The following is a 25,250-nucleotide window of genomic DNA, read 5'->3' on the forward strand; positions in this document are numbered from 1 at the left end:
AGAAAAACAGAGGATAACAGAACATCTACAATGTCTAATCCCAAAGCAGTTCAAACAAGGGAATACCATTTCTTTGAGACCAGTCCCATAAAATCTCTGGAGGCCATAAGCAATTAGGACATAAGTTTCTCATCTAAAATACAGTACTTCCTTGCTCCTGACCAGACCCACATTTGGGAGCACAGGTTTGATTTTAATTCAAAAGGAAAAGGTGTCATTCTTCAATGGCCGGTGACATCCCGTTCCATCCCTTGGAAACGCCCAGTTCTATCTAAACTGGACAACTCTCTACAGTGCTGACAAATCACAGACCATGGCTGAATCGACTTAAAGAAAGGAAATCACTTTCTTTTCTCTCTTGTATACACAGACATAGTATTCAGGGCTATTTTTCTTTTCCCCTGAATACAAGGGCTTGATGAAATAAACACATTCAAAATTTATCTGCAAGAAATCAGAAATATGTCAAATTTCCATACTTGGAAAGAGATGATGGGCTTCAACTCAAATTGGCACATGCTTTGTTTGTCTCCTTGGGACTCAATGGTCTGCATTGCTAACAGTTGTAGAAAACATTCAGAAGACAAAGAAAACATCTCGGAACAAGAGACAATCGCTCAACCCAGAGACTGCAGGTTTTTAAGAGAGCAACTATTTTCCTTCTTTGCATTAAATTGTCACTTAAATTCCTTTAAAGACAGCATTTGTTTAAAGGTGAGGTGAGCAAGCAGAGTACTTACTGTATCTGAACTACCACAATGTTGCTGGCCTCTTTCTGTCCAACCAAAAGCCATAGCGCTGCTTAAGTATCTCCATCAAAAGCCCTACTGATGTGGAGAAACTCTTAAACAGCCCCTAACCCTTTGTCTACGTATCTTTACCATGGTGAGCCAGCACTGTGCTTACCAACTGTTGGTTTCTATCCCATGAAGAGACCCTTTAGTTTTCCCCATCACGAGAGGCAAGGAAGACAGCAGAAGACATTGCATTTAATTTAAGCCATTGAATAAACTCTCCTGTTGCAATCAAACTCTTTCCACTGGGATAAAACTCTCTATATTAAGAAAAAAAGAAAAAAAACCCAACTCATAAATACATGACATCACTACACCACTATGCCTAGCAATGTTCCTTCTCCTCATAAGGAAGTTACCCCTAGACTGGATGGCAGTAAATATTTTGTTTGGCTCTTATGTTTACGCTTTTGGACAAGCTAAAGATCACCCTGCTTCTAGAAATCATTATATAGCATAATGCGGCAAGAAAGGAAGAGATCTCTTCCAGTAACCATTCTTACTCAATTTGTTCTGTGAATAACTGGGATGGCCCTGTTTTCTTGCTTGGCATGGAGCACGAGTCTGCACAGAAGCCCTGCCTTCATTCCCACTTCTTTGGAAAGTCCCGGAGTTGAGTGTTTAGATCTGCCACAGAAGGAGATTTGCAAACTGGACTGTAACAAGAAGCACATGTAACACACAAGAGGAAGGAGGTGGAAGACCTCCCTAGACAGGAAGATCAAATTTTATTTTACATTAAATTTTACATTTATGTCACAATTTATATTTTACACCGCATTTTAGCTAGAAACTCAGAAAAATGTACAACATCTCACGTGAGCACTGTTGACCACTAATGGTATAGAACAGCATCAATGTCCATCAATGCATATGACTTCCAAGGGATTTTATCTCACTCCACTAGTTTTGCTTCCTGAATTTTTTTAAAGAGTTGAAATGACAAAGAGAAAGCAAACAAGCACTTGGGGAAACCCCATGAATGACCTTTGCTATCAAATACAGTTCAACTCAACTTTAAGTATGCTCCTCAAGAAGTTACAGCATTACCATCTAAAATGAATGGTTTGTTGGTCTCAGCTATCTGATGCACCCCCTCAGCTGGCACCTCTAGGCTACCTTCCACCAAAGGCAGGTGGAAAAAGCTAAGAGATGAGGCATGCCAAGAAAGATGATGGGAGAAGTGATCTCTCAGCAACCTACAAGCAACCCAAGACCTGTCAAAGGCAAGTAATATTAAAACAAAGATGGAAAGCATCTAAACTGGACTGACTGGTTACAAGAGTAAGTTTACAGCCTGGCAACATGCTGCTTCAAATCTTCACCTGCCAAATCACAAAAGCCAGTGCAGGAACATGCACTGACCTTGGCATCCCTGGCAGATACAGATTTGAAACAAGCCCCTTCCCTGAACCCCACAGCTGGCCTGAAACACCACCTGAAACACCCCCCACAGCCCATCCAAACACAGGAGCCTCTCCACCACACAGTTTAAGCTAAACCACGCCTTGTTCTTCCTCTCACTGAAGAGCCAGGAGAGATTCAGGAGCTGTGGCAGGAGTGTAACTCAGGCCTCCGTAACACAAAGCCAGCACTACCTCTAGATTCACCTCCATCCCAAGCTCATACAAGCTCACCAAACAAACAAAACAACAACAACAACAAAAAAAAACCAAACCCAACAACAAACCTTAAAACAAACAGACAAACAAACGAAAAAATAAGGAAAAACGCCCCACGGGGAAGATGCTGGGCAGGGGAATAACAGCGTCCCGCCTCCTCCTCCCCATCAGGTGACAAGCGCGCGGGAGAGACGCGCATCAAAATGTCGCCAGTAGAGCCCGCCTTCCTGCCGGCGGAAGCGGGAGTGACGGCAGCGTCAGCGACGGCAAGATGGTGGCGCCCAGCCTGCTGCGCGGTGGCCTTAGGCGGTTGTTCACCGGGCTCTTTGGAAATGGTTGGGCCTCGCCGCCAGCCCGAGCCCTACGGGAGGGTGAGTCCGGGGGTGGCCCCGTGCTGCCCCGCGCCCCGTCGCCTCACGGCGGTCGGAAGAGACGGTTGCGTTCGCTGTATTTCACTCTCTCCCCCCCCCCAAGATACTGTTTCTTTTAGGCTGAATGAGTCTCATTGTGTCCTCCTATCTCTTTTTTTTTTTTTTTTTTTTTGCAGTTGTGGAGGTCACTGAAGGCAACACGACCACAGTAAGTCCCTGCACCCCTTTTCCTCAGTAGCTGCCTTTGCTGTCGCTTCCCCCTCCTTCAGCCTCCCGTTGTGTCCATGTCCGCGTCCGCCCCCCCCAAGAAGAAAAATAAAAGGGCAAAAAAGTCGCTTTTCTGCCTGAAAGACATCTCAGGGTGTGAAGGCAAAACCAAAGGAGTGTGTTGCACGTGGGGGTAAGCGATGGAGAGTTTGGCTGCTGAAGGTCGGGATTGTCACCCTGTTGCTGGTGACAGGTGGCTCCAGTCAGAGCCACCCATGAGCGCCAAACCCCTCCCTGCACCCCTGGTAGAGTTGGAAGCTGCAACCAGAGGCATTTGGGACCCAAAACACAAGAGGCAGTTCTTCAGATGGGTTCCTTTTTTAAAGTAGTGACACTTGGCATCATCTCCAGTGTGGGCAGGCACGAAGGAGACTTGTCTGGTGGCTTTGTTACTTCACCTTGGGCCGGCAACACAATGTGGCATCACAGGATGGCTCTGTACCAACTGCGTACCACACGTGTTGCTTCCCTTTGATCTGTGTTATGTTCGTTAATAACTGTGCCATAGTGACTGCAGGTGATGCAAAGCTTGCATCTTGTAATGCACTTGGTAAGAAAAAATTTTCAGTGAAAAGGGTATTGTCAAAGGAAGCCGTTAAATACTAAAGGAAAACTGCTCCTGAAAATAAAATAGAAGTTCTGAAGTAACTAATAAAGAACAGCATTTTCTCAGCTATAGTTTAAGATAGGAAGGAAAAGACCAAAGCAGCAGAATTAGAATTTTACTTAATTAACGCTGTCTGATCTGTTGCACTTTATCAACAGAATTGTCATGTTGTAGAAGAAGTACTGAAATTACTGGGAGGGGAAAGGAGATTGCATTATTCTGCTCACATTACATATGCCAGTAGCAATCTATGCCTTGGCTGGAGCCAGGTGGTACAGATATTTTGAAATGTGTAAATATGGAGAGTGGAGCAGGAATTATTTGGGGATAGCTAGAAAACAGTGCACCTAAATGCTAATCTATATATACATAAGTAATAAGGAGGGGACAGACTTTTTTTGCTTGCTGGTGAAACAGGCAAAACCTGGTTGTTCATGCCTTTGAAAGTCTGAGTTTCCTTCTTGTCATATTTGTATTAGTGGACACTGTCATGTTTGAAACCTGAATAGAGCAGGTTACTTATATTTTAGATATATAATATAATAGAATATGGCAGTTTGCAAGATCTCTAAGACTGTCAACAAAAATAAGTTTGAGGTGTGACAATAGGTGTGATGGAATGTCTCTCTTTCTTCTCTTGAAGTGCCAGACTACTAATCTTTGACCACAGACCTGAAGAGAAGAGCTTGCAAGCATGCCCTAAAGTTGTTTTAACTTTAACAAGTGGGGAGTGTGCACACCAACACAACACACACAGTGGATTGCTGTACTTTGCACTCAGTTTCAAAGGGGTTGTAAATTATAATTGCGAAGTCCCAATACGTTAACTGAGGCTTGAAGTAAAAACGGTATGCATTGCAGTAGCAGAGCCTTTAGAAAAATAATTCTTCCTGGCCCATTGTAGAAACATAAGGGAGATCTGGATATATCTACTGTATAATATCCTAGCATCAATCTAGGATCCATCAGTGCCCTTAGATGAGGAAAATCTTGTAATACATGGTGTAAATTGACCAACCAAAGGGCTGATATGTTTCTCAGCACATCCTCTGGTCACTCCATTTATCCTACCAACTCTACATCAGTCTTTTCTGAATCCATCTTTCTATGCTTATCTTTCTATGTGTCCTTGCTTTTATCAGTATTGAAGGAAGTGTTTGACATGAAACAGATGAATGAATCCGAGAGAAATCTGGATTTCATCAGCATACTGAGAACGTAGAGCCCCTATATTCCCTCTTAGTTTTCTAATGGAAGAATAATAACTGAGTGGGTTAACAATATGAAAGTACTCAGTAGTTGGGGAATAATTGCCAAAAACTATACACTAAAATTTATCTCAAGAAAAATTGATATTGACAATAGCATTCTGAATCTTTATTAATTTCTAAGATGGAATTACAGTCAAAGTACAGTCTGAAGCTAGACTGGAAAGAATCAAGACCAGATACACCGGCTTCCCAGAAAATAACTTTACCAATTAATAGAAAATTAGATACTGACCTGTATTTTATATTCATAGTTACTATTTTGTTTTTGTAAAGCTGGCTGTTCTACTTGTGGAGGAAGGAATCTTACTTAGAGATTGACATTGTTCTCTCTCTTTGAGGTACCGAGGTGCTTGAACTACAGATAACTTACCTGTTTCCATTTTGCCATCACTAGACAAGAAAGACACAAATCCATGGTATAAAATAGTTCTGACAGTTCAGCTGTGTGCCAGTGTCCCATGCACACTTACAGAAAATGTCGTGCTTTTCTCTTCCCAGGTTTTCAGGCACAGAACCTGACAGTTCAGTCTAAATCGGTCAGATTTTTTCTTAAAATTAATATTGCATTCCACCTAGGGGCTTGCGCTGTTCGAAGCTGTCTGATGGTGTTCAAAATCTGGTTTTAATCTTAATTTGACCAGAGGAAACTTCCAAAACGTTTTGGAGAAAAAAATGGCTTAGTTTTATTGTCTTTTCTGTCCGTTCAGCTGCAATTCGAGATAGCTCTTGCTTCTATTCATAAGTCCTCAAAAAAAAAGACAGGCACACATGTAGATAGACTTCTTATTCCTAAAATACCTACACTTAGAAAACAAATTTCTCAGGTTCTTCCCACACACACCTTCTACATCTCTTTGCATGTTACTTCTGAGAAAACTTGAGTGTTAGATGTCACCACTTTGTAGTGATATAGAAAAGGTTATAAAATGATCTCGTAAAGGAATTGTTCAGGGAATTAAACTGGATAAAATATTGGTGTGTTTAAAAAAACAAACAAAAAAATCCAAACAACCCAAAAACCCCACAGACATCTCCTAATGGTCCTTTCTTAAATTTAACTTTTGCTCAGAATTTTCCCTGATGGTGATTTATAATCTAGCAAGCCCCTGCATGTTTTCATCCAAAACGTGCATCTGCTATTCTGTGACATTCTCATAATCCCAGAAAAAATGTGGTTTAAATCTTTTGGCTAAAGGGCCAGTACAATTTCAAGGCATGGTGGTTCAAAGGAGTACTGCAATAAATAGAATTCAGGTGGATACAAGAACTTCACACTGACTGTGAACTAGTTTACACTTAGTAAAACATACACAGGAATTTACCAAATGGTTCTCTATGGCCCTTGGATTTGTTCTTTTCCGCTTAGTCTGTGAATATTCAAAGTGCTTGGTATGTCTATATATAAGTGAGTTGAATAATGCAGGTACTGTTCCCCTTACATCTGCGCAATACTGGTCAGCATGTTGTGGACTGGAGGAAAAGTATTCCTCGAGTCACAGGTAGAGGTCTAAACTATGCCTGATCATTATATCCTTTGAATTGTTTCCTAGATTGAAGGGAGAATTATAGAGGATGCTGAAACACCAAATCCTCCAAACCCCTCTGGCCAGTGTCCCATCTGTCGCTGGAACCTGAAGCATAAGTACGATTATGTGGTAAGTTTAATGAAGGAGAGTTCCCCCATCCTCACAGATAACTATTGCTCTCAGATCTACATACTGCATAATCTGCCCCTCTTGTCTTTTGCTGGGTGTAGAAAAGATAGTTAACTCCATCTCTGCTTCTCTTGGGTATAACAGGAGCTTCCTACATAGTAATTATTTGCCTTGGCTGATGGTGTTCCTGGGAAGAAGAAGGATGAGCTCATATCAGATAGGAGGTCTGGAATTATACACAGGGCTATCTGATCTAAGAAGGCCATATATCTCTTTTGTGCCCAGCTGCCTTTCAGCATTGCACTTCCAGGAGAATTAAACTGGAATGCAAAATTTAGTCAACTGATTCAGGCCTGTTCTAATTCCAGAGAGGCCAAAAGACTTGACTAGATCAATTATATGTCTTCAAGCACTACAATTTCTCATTGGGTCGTTATCCATTAAGGTAATAACTGTTTTATATAACTTTTAAAACTCAATGGGTATGAAGAAGGGCATACGTGCATACATCCCTCACAACAGAAAAAATAGGTTTGATTCAAGCTTTTTGCTAATGAGAAGTTTATTAACTAATGAGAGGATTACTAACACTAAATGTAGAAGATGGGAGGGAAATCCTGTAATGCCTTACAACAAAAGCACAACAGTCAAGAACACCTTAGAATAAGAAGCACGAGATAGAAGATGCGTAGTGTAACTTTACAAGAGGTCATTCAAACTTGAGTTTACAAAAGGACTGAGTGCCCCCTTGCAAGCTAAAACCCCAGTACTGGAATTAGAAAAGAAGAAAACAAGACAGGAACATGCTGTTACTAAGATAAGGCAACAGAAAACTCAGAATAAGTTAATGTCAATAGGATTAGAGTGAGAGAGATACAAATACATATGGAGGAAAAGAAATCCTTGTGAGAAAGAAAGTCCATTAATGAGAGGAGAAAGGGATTGAAAGCCACATTGGCTGCAGAATGACTAAGCTGCTCGCATGCAGTCCTAGCGCACGCACACAAAAGAAAAATTATGTTTTAATACCTAGGTAGTAATGTCAATCTTGCAAATGTAAAACAACAGGAAAAAACAGGTGCAGAAGTAACCTAAGCATTGAATTAGGTTACAGACCAGCAGGCCTGGATTGCATGTAGCCCCAAGATCTTAAGGGAATTAGCTAACAAATACATTGCTTCACTTGCAGGAATCGCCAAATGGTTTGAAAATAGCAAGTGAAATACTAAGTAGTTGAGAGAAGAAGGAGAATGATGCTGATGATTACCACATGGTAAATCAAATGTTGCAATTTCCAAGTTAAATGGTATCAACTAGGAGTAAAAACAAATAACCTGTTGGATAGGACTAATTATGACTCATGAATTATGAAGAACATGAGTACAGAAATAGTGCCAGACAAAATACTTGCAGTTACTCCAGGCAGGTGAAACAACAGATGTGAGATGTAAATGAAATACCAGTTTAGTATCTTTCAAAGCCTATGTTGCAGAAATTGTCTGTGGTCTGAGTGTTGTCAGTCTTTCTGACTCGGGCTGGATGCAGTATTAAACAGTGAAATAAGTTGGGGGAGGGAAGTATTTAGTGTTCTCTGGTATGGTTTCCCAACAATTTGGGAAAGCTAAAAATACAATGAATTTGCAGATGATAGTAAATTAGGAGAAATGGCACATACCATTAAGGTTTGGAAAGTACTACAAAAACAGATCGCATTTGTTTTGTGTTGCCCATGCTTGAATGCAGCGATTTCTTGCAGCTCTTTTCTTCTTCATGTTTGTTGAATTGTGTTGTGATCAAAACAGACCAATCACTTTTACAATGGAAAATACTTTCTTAAGGTTGATAGAGTTTTATGTGACTTTTAAATGCAAGGAGTCAACAGCATCATTAAACAGGGTAGTTCTACAGATTTCCGGAAAGCATTCCGTGAGTCACACATTAACAACTCCAGAGAAACTATAAACTGATGCTCAGGGATGAAATGAGCCATGGGAGTGGATTAAATCTTGGAAATTAATATGTAGACTGACTTTCTACTGTTGTCTGTGGTAAAAAATTATTGCACATAGAGGTAACAGTGCTATCAAGAACCAAAAAAGCAGTTTTAGACAATGTGATGCTGTAGAGCCTGAGTTCCACAATTAGAAGTAGGCTGTTGGTCCCAACAGACAATGTAAAGCATGAGCCTTCGGTGTGCTTGTAGAGTGAAATAAGATTACGAGTTTTCTTCCACACTTCAGTTTGATTCTTAGATCCTGTTTTCTACTGTTCAGTATGGAGGCAAGAGAAAAATGTGAGGAGAGATCCTGCAGCCAAAGTCTTGAGAATCATTGCTGAGATCATTCCTAAGAAACTGTGGTCCTGAGAGACAAACTAGGAACATGTCCATCCTGGCTGTCATGTAGTTTTTGAATGCATATGCATCTGGTGTATATATATCCAGTACTCCTGCTATAGAGCAGAGGGAGAACCTAGACAAAAAGCTAGAGAGGGCAGTGTGAACTGGTATTTCAGAATTGTAGAAGGTTCTTACCCTAGTATTTAGAAGGATTCCTCTGTGGGTCTGATGAGAACTAGGAGAAATTTCAGTTCTGGAATAGACCACCTCTTCTGCTTGAATAAGTCCCTTATATGTTTGAATGCTTTGTACCAGTCATAGATTTTCAGGCTTTTAAATGTTAAAGTGAATAAGATCTTCCTTTTCTTCACAAAAGCACTCTGCTATTTTTCCTTGCTGCAGCAGTGATGAGTAGCAGAATCTTGAAATGCTTAGATAATAAATTGCAGGCTTTTAACTGTGTGAGTAATTAAACAGTGGTACAATTTACTCACTGGTGGTTAATTGTCCTAAAAGTCTGTAAATTGAGAACAGCTATTTTTGTTAAAGATACAGCCTAGTTCATACAGCGTAACCTATAATCTGTGCTTGGTAAGAGATCAGAATAGGTGGATCACAGTGGTTCCTTTGAGATTGATAAACTGAGATCAGTCAGTTGCACAGAAGGGAAAGTGTGAGCTTTTTTGCTTGGGACGCTTGTAATTGGACTGAATGAGGCACTATGAAAAGGGAAGTGTTGAATTAGCCCCTGAGGGAGCTGAGTAATATGACCTCACAGGACTTTCCTTTTGTCATGTGCATCTAGCACAGTCTAAAGTAGTGGCATAATGAGTTACTTTGGCTGTCAGAGAACTGGGGGACCAATGTCTCCCAAGTTATTAATCAACTGAACAGGCATTGTGAGCGCTAGCAGGTCATGATTCCAACCTGCTTCAGCTGTGATGTGGACGGCTGCAGTTGTCTTTGCCAGTTCAGTCCTTAGTCTGTGACGAGGCTCAGGATAACAGACCCCAGGGTATACACTCCCACAGTTTGTGGTCTGCGTGTGTCTGTCCATTAAAACTGAGACCTCCGTTGATTTTTTTCACATCCATTGGAGATAAAAAATTATTTTGGTCATTGTCAGGATGCAACTAGATTGAAACCTGCAATCCTGTTACGAAATGCCTGGAGAATGGTGTACCGCTCCCAGGAGTAGGGGGGAAAGGAAGAACTAGACTCTTGTATAACTGGAAATAACGACTGGCAGACTTGTCTGATACAGTCCAGTAGTAATTTGGCTACACAGACAGAACTCTTCTTGCAGTAAATGAAAGTTTTAATGAAATTGCATGTAAGCAGTCAAGGATCCTGCTTTTCAAAGTGTCTGCAGATATTAAAATGCAGAGATGCCTCTGCATTTTGGTTGCCATCCATTCACAAGAACATGCTGTACATAGTGTTTCATTTAGCAAGTTTATCCAGCCCTTTTAGAGGTGAAGGCTAAACTTGTTTTTCGTTTTCCCCTTTATCCACTTCAAACATCATTAATCTGAGTAGGCAGTAAATATGTCATCTTGCTTTGGCAGCAATTAGGGGAAACCAAACTGCAAGTTTTGCCTATTAGCCCTAGATTAATTCAATCCAAGTTGTTTTCATCAAATGCTGCAGATTACAGGGGTGGGAATCTGGGTCCAGCCTCGTGGGAGCTGTCCAGTGATTAAAGCAAATCCGTGGTTACAGGCTTGGCTGTCCACTAGCACAAAATGTGAATTTCATGGAACATCACGGCACCATGAGAACTTGCCAGACGTTTTTTTTTTCTCTGACTGTTCCACATACTTGTTCACTTCCCTCCACAGCTGCCCCATAAAGTTGGCTGTACCTGTCTGCTTTCTCCCTGTGGTAAGATGCATCTGTGCAAGTACTCTGGGAGAGGCACCTGGCCTGTTAACTGTGGGGATCTTCAGAAATGGACAAACCTTCTGTCAAGTGTGCAGCATTTTAAGCCAAATGGCTTGAGTGTAATTTGGAGCTGCAGCGGCTGGGACATAGATGATTTCAGTTAAGAAATGACTGCCACACAAGGGTGTTGATCAGTTGGTGACACTGTTGGTCAGAGGTGGTAACAGAGAACGGATTTTCCTGATTTTTTCCAGAGGGAGAAAAAGAAAGACTATCTCCTTTTGCTTCCCACCTCCCCCCCTTTGCATGGAAACACTTGATAACAAGCCTGTGACTCCTTGAGGCGTGGTGGTAATACAAGAAATCACTTGGACCACACACACCCTTCACAAGAGCCTGTGGCCTGCTTAGGATTTCACGGCTGCAAAGACTGGAACAGCCTCAAATTTGCCATCAGCTCCCTTTTTCCTCTTTCCCACAGAGTAATGCAGCAGGCTAGTAGAAAAGTCTAGAAAGTTTTTCTCTTTCTAGGCACTTGGAGCTGAACAGCCCTTTTTCACTTAGGGAAGCGATATGTTTGTGCTAAATGGCAAATTGAGCTGTTGGTGATTTGGAGAACTGGATGGCTAAAGAGGAAAAAAGGGGATGGAGTCTTGCTCTGAACCCAATCCAGTGCATTTCAGGAGTGGTCGAAAGTCAGTGCCCTTGGACGGTTTGGCTGGCCTCCGTCCAGTTTCCACCAACGCAGCTGGCACCAACTGGTCCCCTTGTTACTGTTCTCATTAGCAAGGCCATGTGTTAGCTGGGCTGAGGACACTTCACTTCCATTTTAACCATAGATGGCCTCTCAGGAGCTTGCTGCTAGTTGCTCAGCTGTGCTTTTCTTGTTCTTTGGATACAACATCACTCTGTATGGTGGTTGATAAGTCATGTTGTACCAGTGAGAAGTTGCCTAACCTGCCATGTTTTCAAAGGAGCTGGATCTGAAAATCAGTCTGAACACATGCATTGTAGACAAGTGGAGGTAGAAAGGAAGCCAGATAAGGGAAGAGGGAAATTGTGTGTCATGATGATATTAGTGAGGGTGGGATTGAAGGCAGGGAGCGGGTAGGACAAAAACAAACCACAAAAACCCAAAACAAAAACCTCGAGGTTTTTACTGCAGCACTTGTACGGTAGCATCTGTCAGAATCAGTCATTACCTGAAAGCCATACTGAATTCCAGCAACCTGCTTCAGAGCTGAGCTGGTCTTGTGCATTGAGGGTGGGTGTATAATTCCTAGATAGCTAGGTTTTCTGAATATTCATTTTTATATCCACTTGTGATTGTTTGCTTTTGCAAGGGCAGTAAATGAAGCTAGGAATGCTCCAGGGAGCTCTTTGTAAAAGAGCAAAGATAGGGGAGTGGGAGCAGGTCTGCGAATCTGTGAGCAACAGGCAGAGCCAGGGTCACCCAATGTGAAAAGCAGCAAGTACTTTTCATTCTTGCCTGTTGCCCTAGACAGGGGGGGTGTAAAGTGCTGACGTACCTGGTTTGAATTCTGGAGGTGCTCACTGGCAGGTCCCTTCCAGCCTGCAGGCAGCCTCCACATGGTCCAGCTACCTCAACTATGAACGTGTTTACAACAGCGGTGGAGAAGTAAACTCTCAACCAGCAGCAAGTCTGTCAAGAGATGGGGAAAAAAATAAGCACAGAGTCTCCGGAGGGCCTTTGGGCCAACTTATGCTGATGTCAGCATGTCAAGGGGACCTGCTTGGCCTGAGGGGTACATTTTCTCTGGTGCTGTGTGTGGAAATGTACGTATCAAAATACTGGGCTGTTGTACTGTGTACAGTTAATGGGACACTCGTACAACAGCTGTTGCCGCTGTGTTTAAAAATTTGTCATCCCAGTCCTGTGACACTATCTGATCCTAGAGATCCCTTTAATTTTGTTTCTATTGAGTGCTTTACATTTCTAGAGCTCTTAATTGGAAAGGTCAACAGCAGTGTAATCTAAATGATTATTGAATCACAGACAAACCCTTGGCATGCTCCGAGTGCTCCTTCCATCCAGCATGGCTGTAACAGCCCCATCTAATGCACGCACAGTCGAAGGACTGAAGGCAGGGATTTATCCTATTAGGTCCGTCTCATCAGTACACATTCTTTTCTTACAAAAACCTTTTTCGTGCAAGATCTTGGACCATTTTCCTGCTCTCCACCCCTCCAGAGAGACATGAGGGAAGTTCCACCATGGGAAACTGGATAAAAGTTTGAGGAGTAGATGGCAGAGAACAATCCTGCTCTGAGGGAACAAGGAGGGGGCCAGAGGTGATCTAACATATCTGTGACCTTTAGGATAGCAGCTGTGATGGCATTTCAAGTTGTGTAAACAGTATCCATCTGTAGGTCTTGTGTAACTGTGCCTGAGTACCTAGGACGCATTATCTTAGCTAGAATCTTGGAGCAAGCAACAGTGAAGTAGCAGGAATTGCAGCTGACATCATGTGTTTACACTAGTGAAGTCGGGGGAAGGCTCAGACCATCTGAGTGACCTTACTGAGCTAAGCTGGCAGGCGGAGTGACAGCAAGCAAAAGCCACTTGTCAAGCTGCAGCCAAAATGCGTAGGAAGGAATCATTGTTTTGCTTTGCTTTGTTTTGAGTTCTGGACACAGTGCAAGGGTCAGCACAACACCTTAGAATCACAGCAGTTAAAGCAGCTGTAGCAGTGATGGTTTTGCCCTTCTCTTGCTCCCTCAGGACGTCTTGCTGCTGAGTCAGTTTATCCGTTCTGATGGAGGGATGCTGCCACGAAGGATCACAGGCCTCTGTTTCGAGGAGCACAGGAAGATTGCTGTCTGTGTGCAGATGGCTCACCGTGCAGGTACCTAGCCTCCTCCTGAGACAACCCTTTACTGTGGGGTACCTGTAGAACCCTTGAGAGGGGTCTCCCACCCAATTAGTATAGCTCAGTGAGATGTCATTGTCCAGTCACCCAGCAAACTCTTTATGGTCCAAGTGCTGGGACAGGATGATGGACCAGAGACTACTTGTTCCACTTTCTGTGTATCTTGGCTCCTGCCTTGGCAGCAGACATTTATCCCCATAGATGTGTCTACCATTGCAGAAAGATCTGGGAAGTGGCTCAGTCTCTAGTAACTAATGATTAAATACCAGCTTCTGAAATTACTTGATTTAGTGTAAGCTTGACCTACCCCATTAATAACATGCACCTATCTGTCATCTGCCATGTGAAGACTTTTTTGCTTTACCCTGGGAGTGGGACCCAGGTTGACACAGTTGGAGTATTTTGCTGATCTTCATGCCTCGTACCTGAGTTGTATCCAAATTAAATGGACTGAAAATTTTAATAGTCAGATTTTCATCACAGAGATGGAATCTGATTGGACACCAGTGCCTTATGCCCTCTCAAAAAGCCTCTTCAATGAGACCAAGTGGCTGTGTCTTTGGTGTGTGTTTCTTCTCTATACCCAGCAGAACCTCCTAGCTTCTCCTTGGCTGGGGTGCACATTCAGCAATGACTAAAGATAAAATAGCCTTTCTACTGTACTTGAGTTTTTGCTGTGCTGTCCCAGTAGGGACCTAGGTTGCCTGGCTTACAAGGTGTAATGTAACTCCTGTATGTTATAGAGGCAAGGAGGCACTGCAAAATATTCTCACACCTTTCTTTTTCTGTGTCAGGTTTGTTGCCAAACCACAGGCCTCCACTTCCTGAAGGGCATATTCCCAAGAAACCCAAGCTCAACAGGTGAATAGTCTTGTCTTTCCACATCTCTTTTTTTCAGGAATAGATTAGAAGAGGAAAAGCAGTTCCTTGTAACTGGGTAAAACATGCCTCAGGCAACAGGGCTCGTGAAGAGTACTCACAGCATTTTGGAGAAGGAAGGGCTGTCATAATATTCTCATGTCAGTCTTTTAAGGACAAACCACATCTTACTCAAACTATTTATCCACACAGGATTAAAACTGCCACACATGTTAGAGTCTGCCCTCCCTTCCTCAGCTGCACTTGCCTCCTCATCACTAACACTCGGTAGGGCAGTCACAGGAAGATGCCACAGACATGGAATCACAGGATCATAGAGTGGTTGAGGTTGGAAGGGGCCTCTAGAGATCGTCTAGTCCAAGCCCCCTGCTCAAGCATGGTCACCTAGAGGAGGATACCTAGGACTAGGTCCAGTCGAGTTTTTAATATCTCCAAGGATGGACCTTCCACAGTTGCTCTGGGCATCTTGTTCCAGAGAACCAACCTCATAGTGAGACAGTGTTTTCTTATGTTCAGACAGAATTTCTTGTGTTTCAGTTTGTGCCCATTGCCTCTTGTCCTGTCACCAGGCACCACTGGGAAGAGCCTGGCTCTGTTGTCTTTACACTCTCCTTTCAAGTATTTATAAACATTGGTAAGACCCCCCTGAGCCTTCTTTTCTCCAGGCTGCTCCCTTCTCTCTTATGCTTTTGGTGCCTGGCCCCCAACAACAGGAGGGTGCCCAGGAGGGGTACCAGCAGTGAGTGGGGGGCTGAGCAGCCAGCAGGGGCCTGTCACAAGCCTGTTCCCTTCTGCCCCATCCCCGTTTCTCCCAGTCAGCGATTCGCCCTCTGCCTGCCCTTCCTATGCAACAGGGTCTCTTCCCCCTCCCAAGCCTGAATGGTCCCTGGCCTTTGCTGGGCAAAGGGAAAGCCTGCTGCTGCCTCCTGTACTGTGCTGGGCGCTCAGAGGTGCTAATCCCCTGTTTATGACCTCACACTCTGTTTCCATGGGGATGTCAGAGCGGTTTATGAACCTCGCATTAGCAAGCCATGGGGTTACCAGAGGCCATGGGGCTGTTGCTGGGAGAGCTTAGGTTGCAAGGCTGGAGGTGGCTGGAGACTCCTGCGTTTCAGGTCTGACTCTCTGCAGTGGAGATTTGAGGCAAGCTCTTGGAAAAGTCCCTTGGATGCTGACAGGCTGCGTACTGGCTGTCAGTGAGAATCAAATTAGAGGACTCTAAATTTGATGCCGCCCTGTAACCATCAGCTACTTCAGGTCTGAAAACTACTTCTTTCCTGTGTCTTAGAAGTCTTTGGGATTCTTAAGTAGCTGTGTCTATCTAGCAGCTGTGGGGTAGAGCACATTGTCTGGTTAGCATTCACATAGCAACCCTGCATAGCAGGTTGAGACAGGAAATGGTAAATCTTGTGTCTTGCTGGCATCACACCAGGACTCCAGATCTAATGTCCTGACTCTTATAAATTGTTCCACAGACTTTTAGTGAGACCGAAGAACGGATGCCTCTGGATATGTTCTACATGAAAGTAGGTGTAGTAGGCTACACCTCTAAAATCAAGAGATTTAAATTGGAGATTACTATCCAAGCCCTCCCTATTGCATTATTAGTCCCTCCCTACACTACCCTTCTTTTTCTCCTCCCAGCAAGGGGACGTAGCAAGCAGGATGGAAGCAGAGTTTAGAAAAAGAGAGCACAGCTGTTGCTGAGGAGATGGAACAGCACTGAAGTAGGCAAGCTTTGGGGTCTGGGTGGAGACAAGAGAATGGGATCAAGAAAATGGATTGAAAGTTTTGGTGGTGGGGCTGGAACTAAACAAATGAGTCCCAAAGCCAGGACAGAGCACAGTGGTACTTCAGGAGTGCTCTCCTGGTCCCTCATGATACTGTCTTCTCAGCCTGCTGGAAGGGGAATGCTCTGCATGTTGGACCCTTGTGAAATCTTGGCCGTTGCGGTTCTGTGAGAGTTTTGACTGTGCGTACCCCCACCTACACTTCCCGCATTGCTCTCTGGAACAGTAGCTGACACCACATAAGGCAGGAGATACAAATTGCTTCCTTCCTGTAGTCTGAAGGGTACATGCTGAAGACATGCAACGAGTACTTATTTGGGGAATGAAGCCAAAGCTCTTACCAAAAGTTTCCCACATAAATGACTTGTCCAAGCTTACCTTGTCTTTGCCTCTGTACTTGTTTCTAAAGCTTTCTGTAAGTCTGTAGTAATTTGGGAACCACTCAACCTGTGGTGCTGCCAAATGCAAGTGAGCTGATGGGAGGACAGGGGCAGAATTGGGCTGGGACTTTTGAGTGGAACAAGCTGCCTTGTACAATGCCATAAGAACATGACCAGGTCATTCTCTAATCCTGTCTAGTGTAATATCAGGGCTACACACCTAACTTAGCCTGTTCCTTCACTGTGTTTGTGTTGTCTGGGTTTTTAAGTGCCAGTTCAAAAAGGGATCAACAGGATCTACAGAGAGCCTATTATAGCAGTCAGTACATTGCACAGTTAAGTGATGTATTTTCCAAATCCTTGAGCTTCAGCTCTTCTTCACTGTATTGGCTGTTCTAGTCATCTTCACCTCTCTGCTTAAATGAGAGGTAACAGTGCTTTTTTGCGCTGCTGCCGTAGCTCTGGAATGCCAATGGGGAAAAACTGAGGTGCCTCATAATATGCTTGGGCCCCTTGTTAAAGCTCTTTCAAGACAGGAACACAGGTAATGTACATTCCTTAACATCAGTTTAACCAGCCCTTGTGCTCTCCAGCTCTGCCTGCAGCGATGGCTTTTTCTGTGCTCCACCAGTGGGCCTACTCTGAGTGTGGTGCTGAAATATGCCCTTCTGTACCCCATCCCCTCCAAAACAACCCTCACCAGCCACTGTACAGGAGCAAACTGAAGTGCCTGTGTTTTAGATGCTGGAGCTATTGAATGGTCACCAGCTGCTTGAGGGACCTTTAATGTGATCTGTGAATGAACCAGGGATTCTGGCGCAGAAGCTTGCCCATTGCTGTACACTCATGCTTGCAAAGGTGAAAGAGGCATCACTTTCTTGGCTCTGCAGGAGTCTGGTCCTCCTTGGTCAAAAGAAAGTAGTCATGCAGAAACAAGCCAGTGAACAGAGATGGAGACAAACTTCTATCAGGGCTGCAAACTGGTAGTTCTCACAGGTGGCTAGTAGTATCCAGTATACTGAGAATTTAGTCCATTCCCAGTCACATGTCCTCATTCCTGCTGTCTCTCCCCCTCACTCATCTGCACTTACTCTCTTGCCATCAGTAGCTTGCATTGCACATGGAAGAAAGCTTTGCATACAGAAGACAGTTCCTGCTATACTGTTCTAAAATAGGAAGGTGCAAGGTGAAAAGAATAGACAGAGCACCGTAGAGGCATATAGCCTGTCTCAAGACTGACAGTAAGCTTTGCCCTGCTGAAGGACAGCATTTCTCTCAGAGTCTTATCTGTTCTTTTGTGTATTCACCCCTTCTGCCCTGAAATTCCTTTCATTGCCCCCCTGTAAGCAATCTGTTGTCTAACTCTTCACTCTGAATTGAGAAATCTTTCACTTTTTTAAAGGAGGGACTTCTGAGAAGTCACTGTCTACTACAGATATTACTCTATGTATTTCTATGAGGATTCCTACTATCTGGGGACAGAAAATCTTACACTGAGCTGAAGAATGTTTTGCTGATGGTAGAGCTCTTGACGTTAGACTACACCATCAGCTGCTAGAGTGACAGGACCAAGATGAAAGCCTAAGCTAACCTTAGGGACTGATTCCGCTCACACCACCAGAGATTGAAGGAGATTCATTGTGGGGAGTGTAACTTGAAGTGGGAGTCAGAGCCCAGCACCTCTGCTCTAATACAGACCTGCGCATTCACTTACTGCATGTAGACTCTGTGGATGTTCTGTAGACTCAGAGCAGCAACCCCTGCCTGGCAGAAGTCTGGCAGATTACTTCATTTGGATGAGCAATCCCTTTCATTTCTCTCCAGTCTGGTAAAGTTCTGGTTGATGCTCCCTTTGGCCAGGCTTCTTCCAAGGTTGTGTCAGTATTTTTGAGAGCAGCTTCATCTGCTGCCAAAAGAGGGACAAACCAGCCTGATGAAAAACTGCTTTGTCTCTGGTTTTTGCCCCTGAGATGATATACAGGCCAGCTGCATAGGAGAAGCTCTGTGGCTCCTGGGCAAAGGTGCTAAGGAAGTACATAAAGACGGGTTAAGGAGCTGTGTTAATGTATACTTTTGAGAGCACCAGAAAAGCTGCTCCTCAGCTTTTCCTTGGCTGCACATGTGGCTGTCTTGGCCAGAATATTTGCCCCATGTCACGGTCACCCTGTTTAAAGTGAGCCTGCTTCAAATACAAAGTGTCTGGCATGCATTGGCTATCACCTAGCTGAGATTAAAATGTAACATGCCACTCTATGGAACTATCAGCAAACTGTTTGGTTTTAACAAGGGTCAGGGGTGCTACCTTGCCGTTGATCTAGTGATGTGAATTGTGGATTTATCATCCAGAACCCCTCTGCCTCCTCTTCCCCTCCAGAATGTGCTCTTCTGGTGCTTGCTCAGTGTTTTCCAAAAAGCAGAATACTTGCTCTATTTTCTGAAGTGGATTTATTGTCTCCGTTGTATGAACTTTGGACATTCCCTCCTACATGCCCCAGATTTCTCTGCAGAGAGGTAAGAATTTCCCTGCTTTGCACTGGGTCACTTGGCAGCTGGTCTCCCACTACCCACCCCATCTCTTGATCCTGTTTCTACTACTGGAATGCAAGAGGAAGAACAGAATGCTTTGGGAAGTAGCGGCCTGCAGATCCTGCCTTGTTCTTGGTCTCCAGCTGTCTAGCACAGTATGGGATCACCCATCCAGGATGTAATGTAACGTAGAGGAGGAGATTAGGAGCTGCAGAAGAAGGTATAACATGAAAGTGAAATGCCAGTTTGAGCCAAGCTGTGTGGTCCTGGGGGTGGTAGGAGACACATGAGAACACCTTGTGGTCAGAATTCAACTGGGGAGCACTCCATAGCTCACTCTTCTACCCTCTGCAGTTGGGACTTATCATGATATTTCTCATTTCTTGGACTTTAGTTCTTTGCCTTTTTGCTTTCTGCCTCATTTGTTTCTGACAACGATAGCTCAAGAATGTTACCACTTAACTGCTTTACTAGCTATGGGTGCTTTTGAAGAAATATGGCCATGGGAGTACCCACATCATCCATAAACTCTTGAGTCTATTGTCCTCCTCCTCTCTTCCATATCATTTGTCTGCATAACTTGGACATGGAAAACCAATGAAGTTTACCCCCATCAATGCAGAATTACTCCCTACAGTTCATTTTCTCATGTTTGGCCCAGTCTGGGGCTTTCACTGTTTCCAAGGGATGATTCCACAAGCAAACTTGTCTTGCAGCCGAGGATTGTTCCCTCATCCTCAGCCTGAATTCTCCCTTTCATAACTTCCTGCTGTTATTTCTGCATCCATTTGTGCTCCAACCTGGCATGTTCCAGTGAAGTGCTGCAGCAACAAAATATTTTCACTAGCCCATGTGGCCGAGGAAGTTCTCAGGGATTTCACCAGCACCATGCAGAGTGACAGACTGTTCTCATATTCCAAAGTCATGTGTGTGCAAGCCACCACACACCAGAACCATTTGGGAAACAGTCAAGCACAGCTGCAGAACAAACTTCTATCCTTGCTTTCAGGAATGGAAACCTGAATAGAGCAGGAGTTTTCTTTCCAGCACGGAGGTTGTCGCATGGATAGGGTGGACTAACACTCTATCCGGAACAGTCACTGAGTTCAAGCCAGCATCTAGATGCTCTCTTAATGTGAATATAGCACTCATTTTCTTCTGAGAGGTCTAAAATACTGGTTAAAGCACAACACTCTGAAGTTGTTCCCTTTCCAGAAGGACTAAGGGATGTCACGGGTTCCCCGAGTCTGGGCTCTGTCAGCAAGAGGTGCTGTAGATTATGGAGTATTTGAGTGCTCAGCTACCACTCCATTTTCAGCTTCCTACTGGATGAACATAACTTGGCACAGATAATATCCAAGTCAATCCCTCCTCCATCACATGAACTGAAGAAGTTGCTATGTGTTAGGAAAGAGGCAGGTTCCACATGAACTCCTCATGAATTACAAAGTTTTCGGGCTCTGTAGACACCTCTCATCCCTGGGAGCAGAATCTGGTTTCACTATAACCTTTCACTCCAGCAGCATGTGGTTTCTCTAATCTGCATGGAAACTGTGCTGTGCATAGCATGTGAATTCAGAAGCAAAGAGCCAGAGCGGCTGCAGGTGAGCAAAGCCAAGGGGTGTCACGGGAAGGGATGTGGCAGGGAGGAGGCAGTCTTGCCAGCACTTTGATCGAGTGCTTCCTGCAGACTGTAGCCCTTTGCCTTCTGCTCTTAATCCAAAGAAAAGCCAGACTGAAAAAGTTCAGTGAGGGTTCAGAAGTTCAGCCTTGAACTGCACCAACATGGCCTTTGCTTGGGCTGCATGCAGGACTGCAGTTACCCCATGGGTATGTCGTTTCCATTACTCAGCACATGGAAGCCCTATGCCTACTCCTAGGGGTTAAGTGGCAGCCTCTGAGTGGGAGGGCTTTGGGGCCCTCCTGCCTACTGAATAAAATCCATGGAAACAGAATTCCATGTGCCACAGAGATTTTAGGCGATTGCAGTGACTGCAGGTGACTAACCATAGTTGTTACCATCCTGTTTATAGCTTGCCATTTCCCATCAGGAAAATCCCACCAGGATTCCCATCATTTTATCCAAACTACTCATTTATGCAGCTGGAGTCTACGGATTCTCATTGTTGCCCAGGATCCTACCATACTCAAGGGGGCAAGCAGAGCCCCAAGGTTCATTGCCAGTCCCAGAGACTGGCAGTTCTGTCCCCTTTTGTCCAGAGTGAGAGCTCTGCATACTGAGATAACAGGAGACTGCAGACCAGCTGCATTTGGCATCCACATGGAGGTTCTGTCCTGACAACACTCAGCTGGTTGAGAAAATTCAGACCATCTGCCAGTGTGTGTTTGTAGGTTGTTATAAAACTCCCCAAGACAAACTGTGTGGTTGGATACAATTGAAAGTCAGGTGACTTGGCTAGAAAAGGGGGTATGCTACCTTACATGGACAGCAGAGTTTGCAGAAAAGTCCTGTGTGCTGGACTTTGAAGCTCTCATATGTGAGTTATGTGGATTATTTTTACTCTCAGAAAAAAGATAATCTGTGAAATAGTACGAACTGGGGTTAGTCAAAGAGGAAAAGGAAAAAGGAACTTCAGACTTGACTGCTCCCAGGCATCAGGCTTCTGCCACTGCTGAACCAAGGTAAAAAAAAAAAAAAAAGAGGCAGCAAACAAAATAGGACAAGTTTGAGTTTGGGACAAAGCAAGTATTAAAAGCGCTAAAAGCAAATGTGCTCCAGGAAGGGAAGGCATCCAAATGTCTGTTTCAGCTAACAATGAAAAGCCCCAGCCTGCAGTCCCCAAAGGAAGCCAAAAGCCTGGACCAGAGGGCTGGATTAGACCTGCTCAAAAGAGAAATAACAAAAGCTTTAAAATCAGGCCATTACTAAATCCTCCTTCCTATGCAGAATTGGGGTGTGCACTTCCAGCCCCCCGGCCCCAGAAACAGAGGGATTTCTTAAAAAGCCACTGTCTGTTTAAACCTGCACACAGCATTGATGTGTATCTCACATCCATGCATTCACTTCTCTCCCAGTGAGATCATTTATTATCACGGGAGCACTTTCCCGTAAGCATGTGGACACATGACCAGAACTGCACTTGGCACAGTGATGCATTAAAACAATTTGGGATTTTTCTCCTCCTTTGCTGTAAGTGCAGTCTTGCAATACCAAAACTTGTGTTACAGACCTCCCCCTGCAGCAAGGGGAATATGAAAAGAAGGACCTAGCCCCATGTGCCCATCTAATATCCCTACAGCTTCTCCCAAAGGAGCTGCCTTGCCATGGTTCTTTGCCAGATTCCAAACTGATGACCTGCATTTGGTCTCTCTGAACTCCCCTTGCATGTGAAATTAGAGACAGGAGAGTCTCTCCTACTTCCTGTCCTGATGTTGTTATGTAAGGGATTCCACTAATGCACTAGCATAACATTAAAGGTCAAAAGGGGCCAATTTAATGCATGCATAGAACAAGTGGCTGGATCTTGCTCTATGCTGTCTCCCAGATCCCTCCTGCTGTTGCTTCTAGGTGTTTTAACTATCATAAACTCCTTGACGCAAAAGCAAAGTATTTTGGAAGTGGCTTCATTTCAGTGGCAGGAATCTCCAAATGTGATTCATTTTTCAATTTGTGCTGTTCAGGGTTGCTGAGGAAGAAAAGTGCTAGGAAAACAGGCTGCTGTTATATAGTCTATAGCTGCCTGGCATAGCAAGCTTTCTTTGTAGTTCTCCGGAATGTGCCAGATGCCTTCAAACAAATGCATTACATGGTCTCTATCCAAAGTTCTTAATATCTCAAATTTGTACAATGCAAATAAAAGGTAAAAAAGCTGTTTGGGGAGAGGATGACTGATTGAGGTTACATTAAGACTATGGGATTACTCAACAGAGGCATGCAAACATCGCTGGACAAAGTTTATCAGTCTGTTCCAAATTCTAATTTGTTGGAGCATTGTTTGTGCAGATTATGCTAGGGTTTTACTTTGGATCTTTATTGTCTGAAAAGACTCCTCTTTCTCTAAGGACCTCTATTCCCCTCTCTACTGGTAGCAAAAGATTTAAAGCCTAACAAAACTCCAGGCCACCCAGCCACAGGGTAAGATTTCCAGTAACTGATTCTGGATCTGAAATCCCTTGCTTGTTTGCAAAGCCAAGTCTAAAACTTCAAATGGTAAAAAAGCAGAGGGTATTTGCCAGACATAGCTCTTCACAGAGATTTGTAGTTGTGATGATAATTGCATTCTAGTACCTCTTACACTGTAAGTTCTGACATCCTGCACCAGTAAGCTGCAATAGTATTATACAGAGAACACTAAAGCAAATTTGGACATATGAAAATAGAAGACTAGGCCAGAAACCCATCCCATGCAGAATCGATTATCCACCAAAAGTAAATTAATCCCTTTTTAGAGACTTTATTTCTCACAGAGTTTAGCTTTTGTAATTAGTTTACCTTATTGAGGCCAGCTGTTGAAATAACATGTCCCATAGAGGCTGGATGCATTCAGTCTTGGACTTAGTTGCACTGAAGTGATTTGGCACTCCAGTTTAGCTACAGGTGGACAACTTGCCAGCAGCCTGGAGACTACACCTGATTTGTTTTGTGAGACTGGAAGTCAAGCAGGTGCCAGTGGGTTCAGTACAGAGGTGCAGCTTAGAAGTTCCAAAACAAACAAAAATTCCTTTCTAGTGGTCCCTTCTGAATTGAGGGAGCTCTGCTCATCGTTATTCCTTTTATAAAGAGGCATGTGGGGAGGCAAAGGCAACAGTGCCTGCTCCTGCTTCAGCTGGAACTTTTTCTCACTGATCAGTCTCAAACTGAAATGTGTTTGTGTTTTGACAGGTATCTGACCCGCTGGTCCATCAGATCAGCAAAGCCCATCTGGAGGAGGGGCCCTAAGTGGTGCAAAAAACCCATGCCAGTCGGACACCCTTTGCTGAAGGATAATGTCAAGTATACACACAAGCCTCTCTATTTAAACCACTAGGGGCTGGGACTGGCATAGTCAGTAAGCACAGCTGTTTTCCACTGTTCTGCTTTTTTTGCAAGTTTGTCAGTATCTCCAATTTTCTTATTCCATAACTGTCATTAGTACTCTGTGTTGCCTCGAGTGAATAAGCTGCAGTCTGCTCCTCTAGGAGAATACAAGATTCAGCAAAGCAAAGTTCAATGTGCAGAATGATTTGGAGAAAGCAGGGGGCAAAGACTTCTACCTCAAAGCCAGAAAGGATGTGAAGGCTTTTGTTTCATTATGGTCCACAACTGGGTTGGAAAAGGATGTTTCCTTCTTTTGCCAGCAATGAATGGTGATTCCCCACTAACGTGTTTCAACTCGGATTTGCCTCACTTGGGCTTTTGTACCTGTGACACTGATGGAAGAGAAAGTCTCCTGCAGCACTATGTTTCCTTGGCAATAACAGAAATTGTTAATGACTACTGAAATTATTTTTTTAATAAAAATTTGCAGTAGAACACCTGTGGCAGTGGTAGACAGGCATGTGTGTGTCCTACATGCCCCCTTAAAGATTCCTGGCTTGTGCTTCACTCCTGGATCTAGCAAATACAGAATGTTGACATCCTTGATGACTTGGCCTGGTTTTTTTCCCCTTGCAACTACATTTGCCATAAGTCTTCCATGTCAGTGATATGGCTGCTTCCTGAGATAGTTTGAGGCTGATAGATGTGTGTAATTTTCCACCCTGTAACTAAAAGGTGGCACCATTTCTCTCCCTGTACAGTACATGTATGCACCTTCCACCTACTGACCACTGCTACTTGAGAAGTGCTACTTATGGGCCTGGTATGAAAGGCTCATTACATTTATCAGGGTCATTATTGCTTTGCCCCTTTTATTTGCTATTTATCTGGGGGGTACAAATCAACAGGTTTTTTATGTACTATTGTGCCCTTAACCTTACACTGCTTTCATCAGAATCATCTGCTAATGCCTATCGGCATGAACAGGAACAAAGGG

The 25,250-nt window shown here is 43.8% G+C and overlaps 1 protein-coding gene across 2 annotated transcripts; it reads left to right on the forward strand.

Moving 5' to 3' along the window:
• Nucleotides 1-2,669: 2,669 nt before the first annotated feature.
• On the forward strand, nucleotides 2,670-24,836 carry MRPS18A (mitochondrial ribosomal protein S18A). 2 transcript variants are annotated; one of them, XM_010581170.1, is made up of 7 exons: nucleotides 2,670-2,787; nucleotides 2,964-2,995; nucleotides 6,483-6,587; nucleotides 13,553-13,676; nucleotides 14,495-14,561; nucleotides 21,804-21,918; nucleotides 24,119-24,180. In XM_010581170.1, the coding sequence occupies exons 1-6, from the start codon at nucleotides 2,688-2,690 to the stop codon at nucleotides 21,910-21,912; spliced, it is 537 nt and encodes a 178-aa protein (XP_010579472.1). In that variant the 5' UTR covers nucleotides 2,670-2,687; the 3' UTR covers nucleotides 21,913-21,918; nucleotides 24,119-24,180. The 2 variants fall into 2 exon arrangements, with proteins under 2 accessions (XP_010579472.1, XP_010579471.1); XM_010581169.1 differs by lacking the exon at nucleotides 21,804-21,918 and having other exon boundaries at nucleotides 24,119-24,836.
• Nucleotides 24,837-25,250: the final 414 nt, after the last annotated feature.

Source organism: Haliaeetus leucocephalus, unplaced genomic scaffold (genome assembly GCF_000737465.1).
Source record: "Haliaeetus leucocephalus isolate CR32 unplaced genomic scaffold, Haliaeetus_leucocephalus-4.0 Scaffold752, whole genome shotgun sequence".
Classification (NCBI taxonomy): domain Eukaryota; kingdom Metazoa; phylum Chordata; class Aves; order Accipitriformes; family Accipitridae; genus Haliaeetus; species Haliaeetus leucocephalus.

What these genes read in the sequence shown, in the direction of transcription:
- MRPS18A (XM_010581169.1), top strand. Translation starts at nt 2,688, where the DNA reads ATGGTGGCGCCCAGCCTGCTGCGCGGTGGCCTTAGGCGGTTGTTCACC. An exon ending in CTGAAGGCAACACGACCACA is followed by an intron (nt 2,996 to 6,482) that starts GTAAGTCCCTGC and finishes ATTGTTTCCTAG; the next exon opens with ATTGAAGGGAGAATTATAGA. An exon ending in AGCATAAGTACGATTATGTG is followed by an intron (nt 6,588 to 13,552) that starts GTAAGTTTAATG and finishes TTGCTCCCTCAG; the next exon opens with GACGTCTTGCTGCTGAGTCA.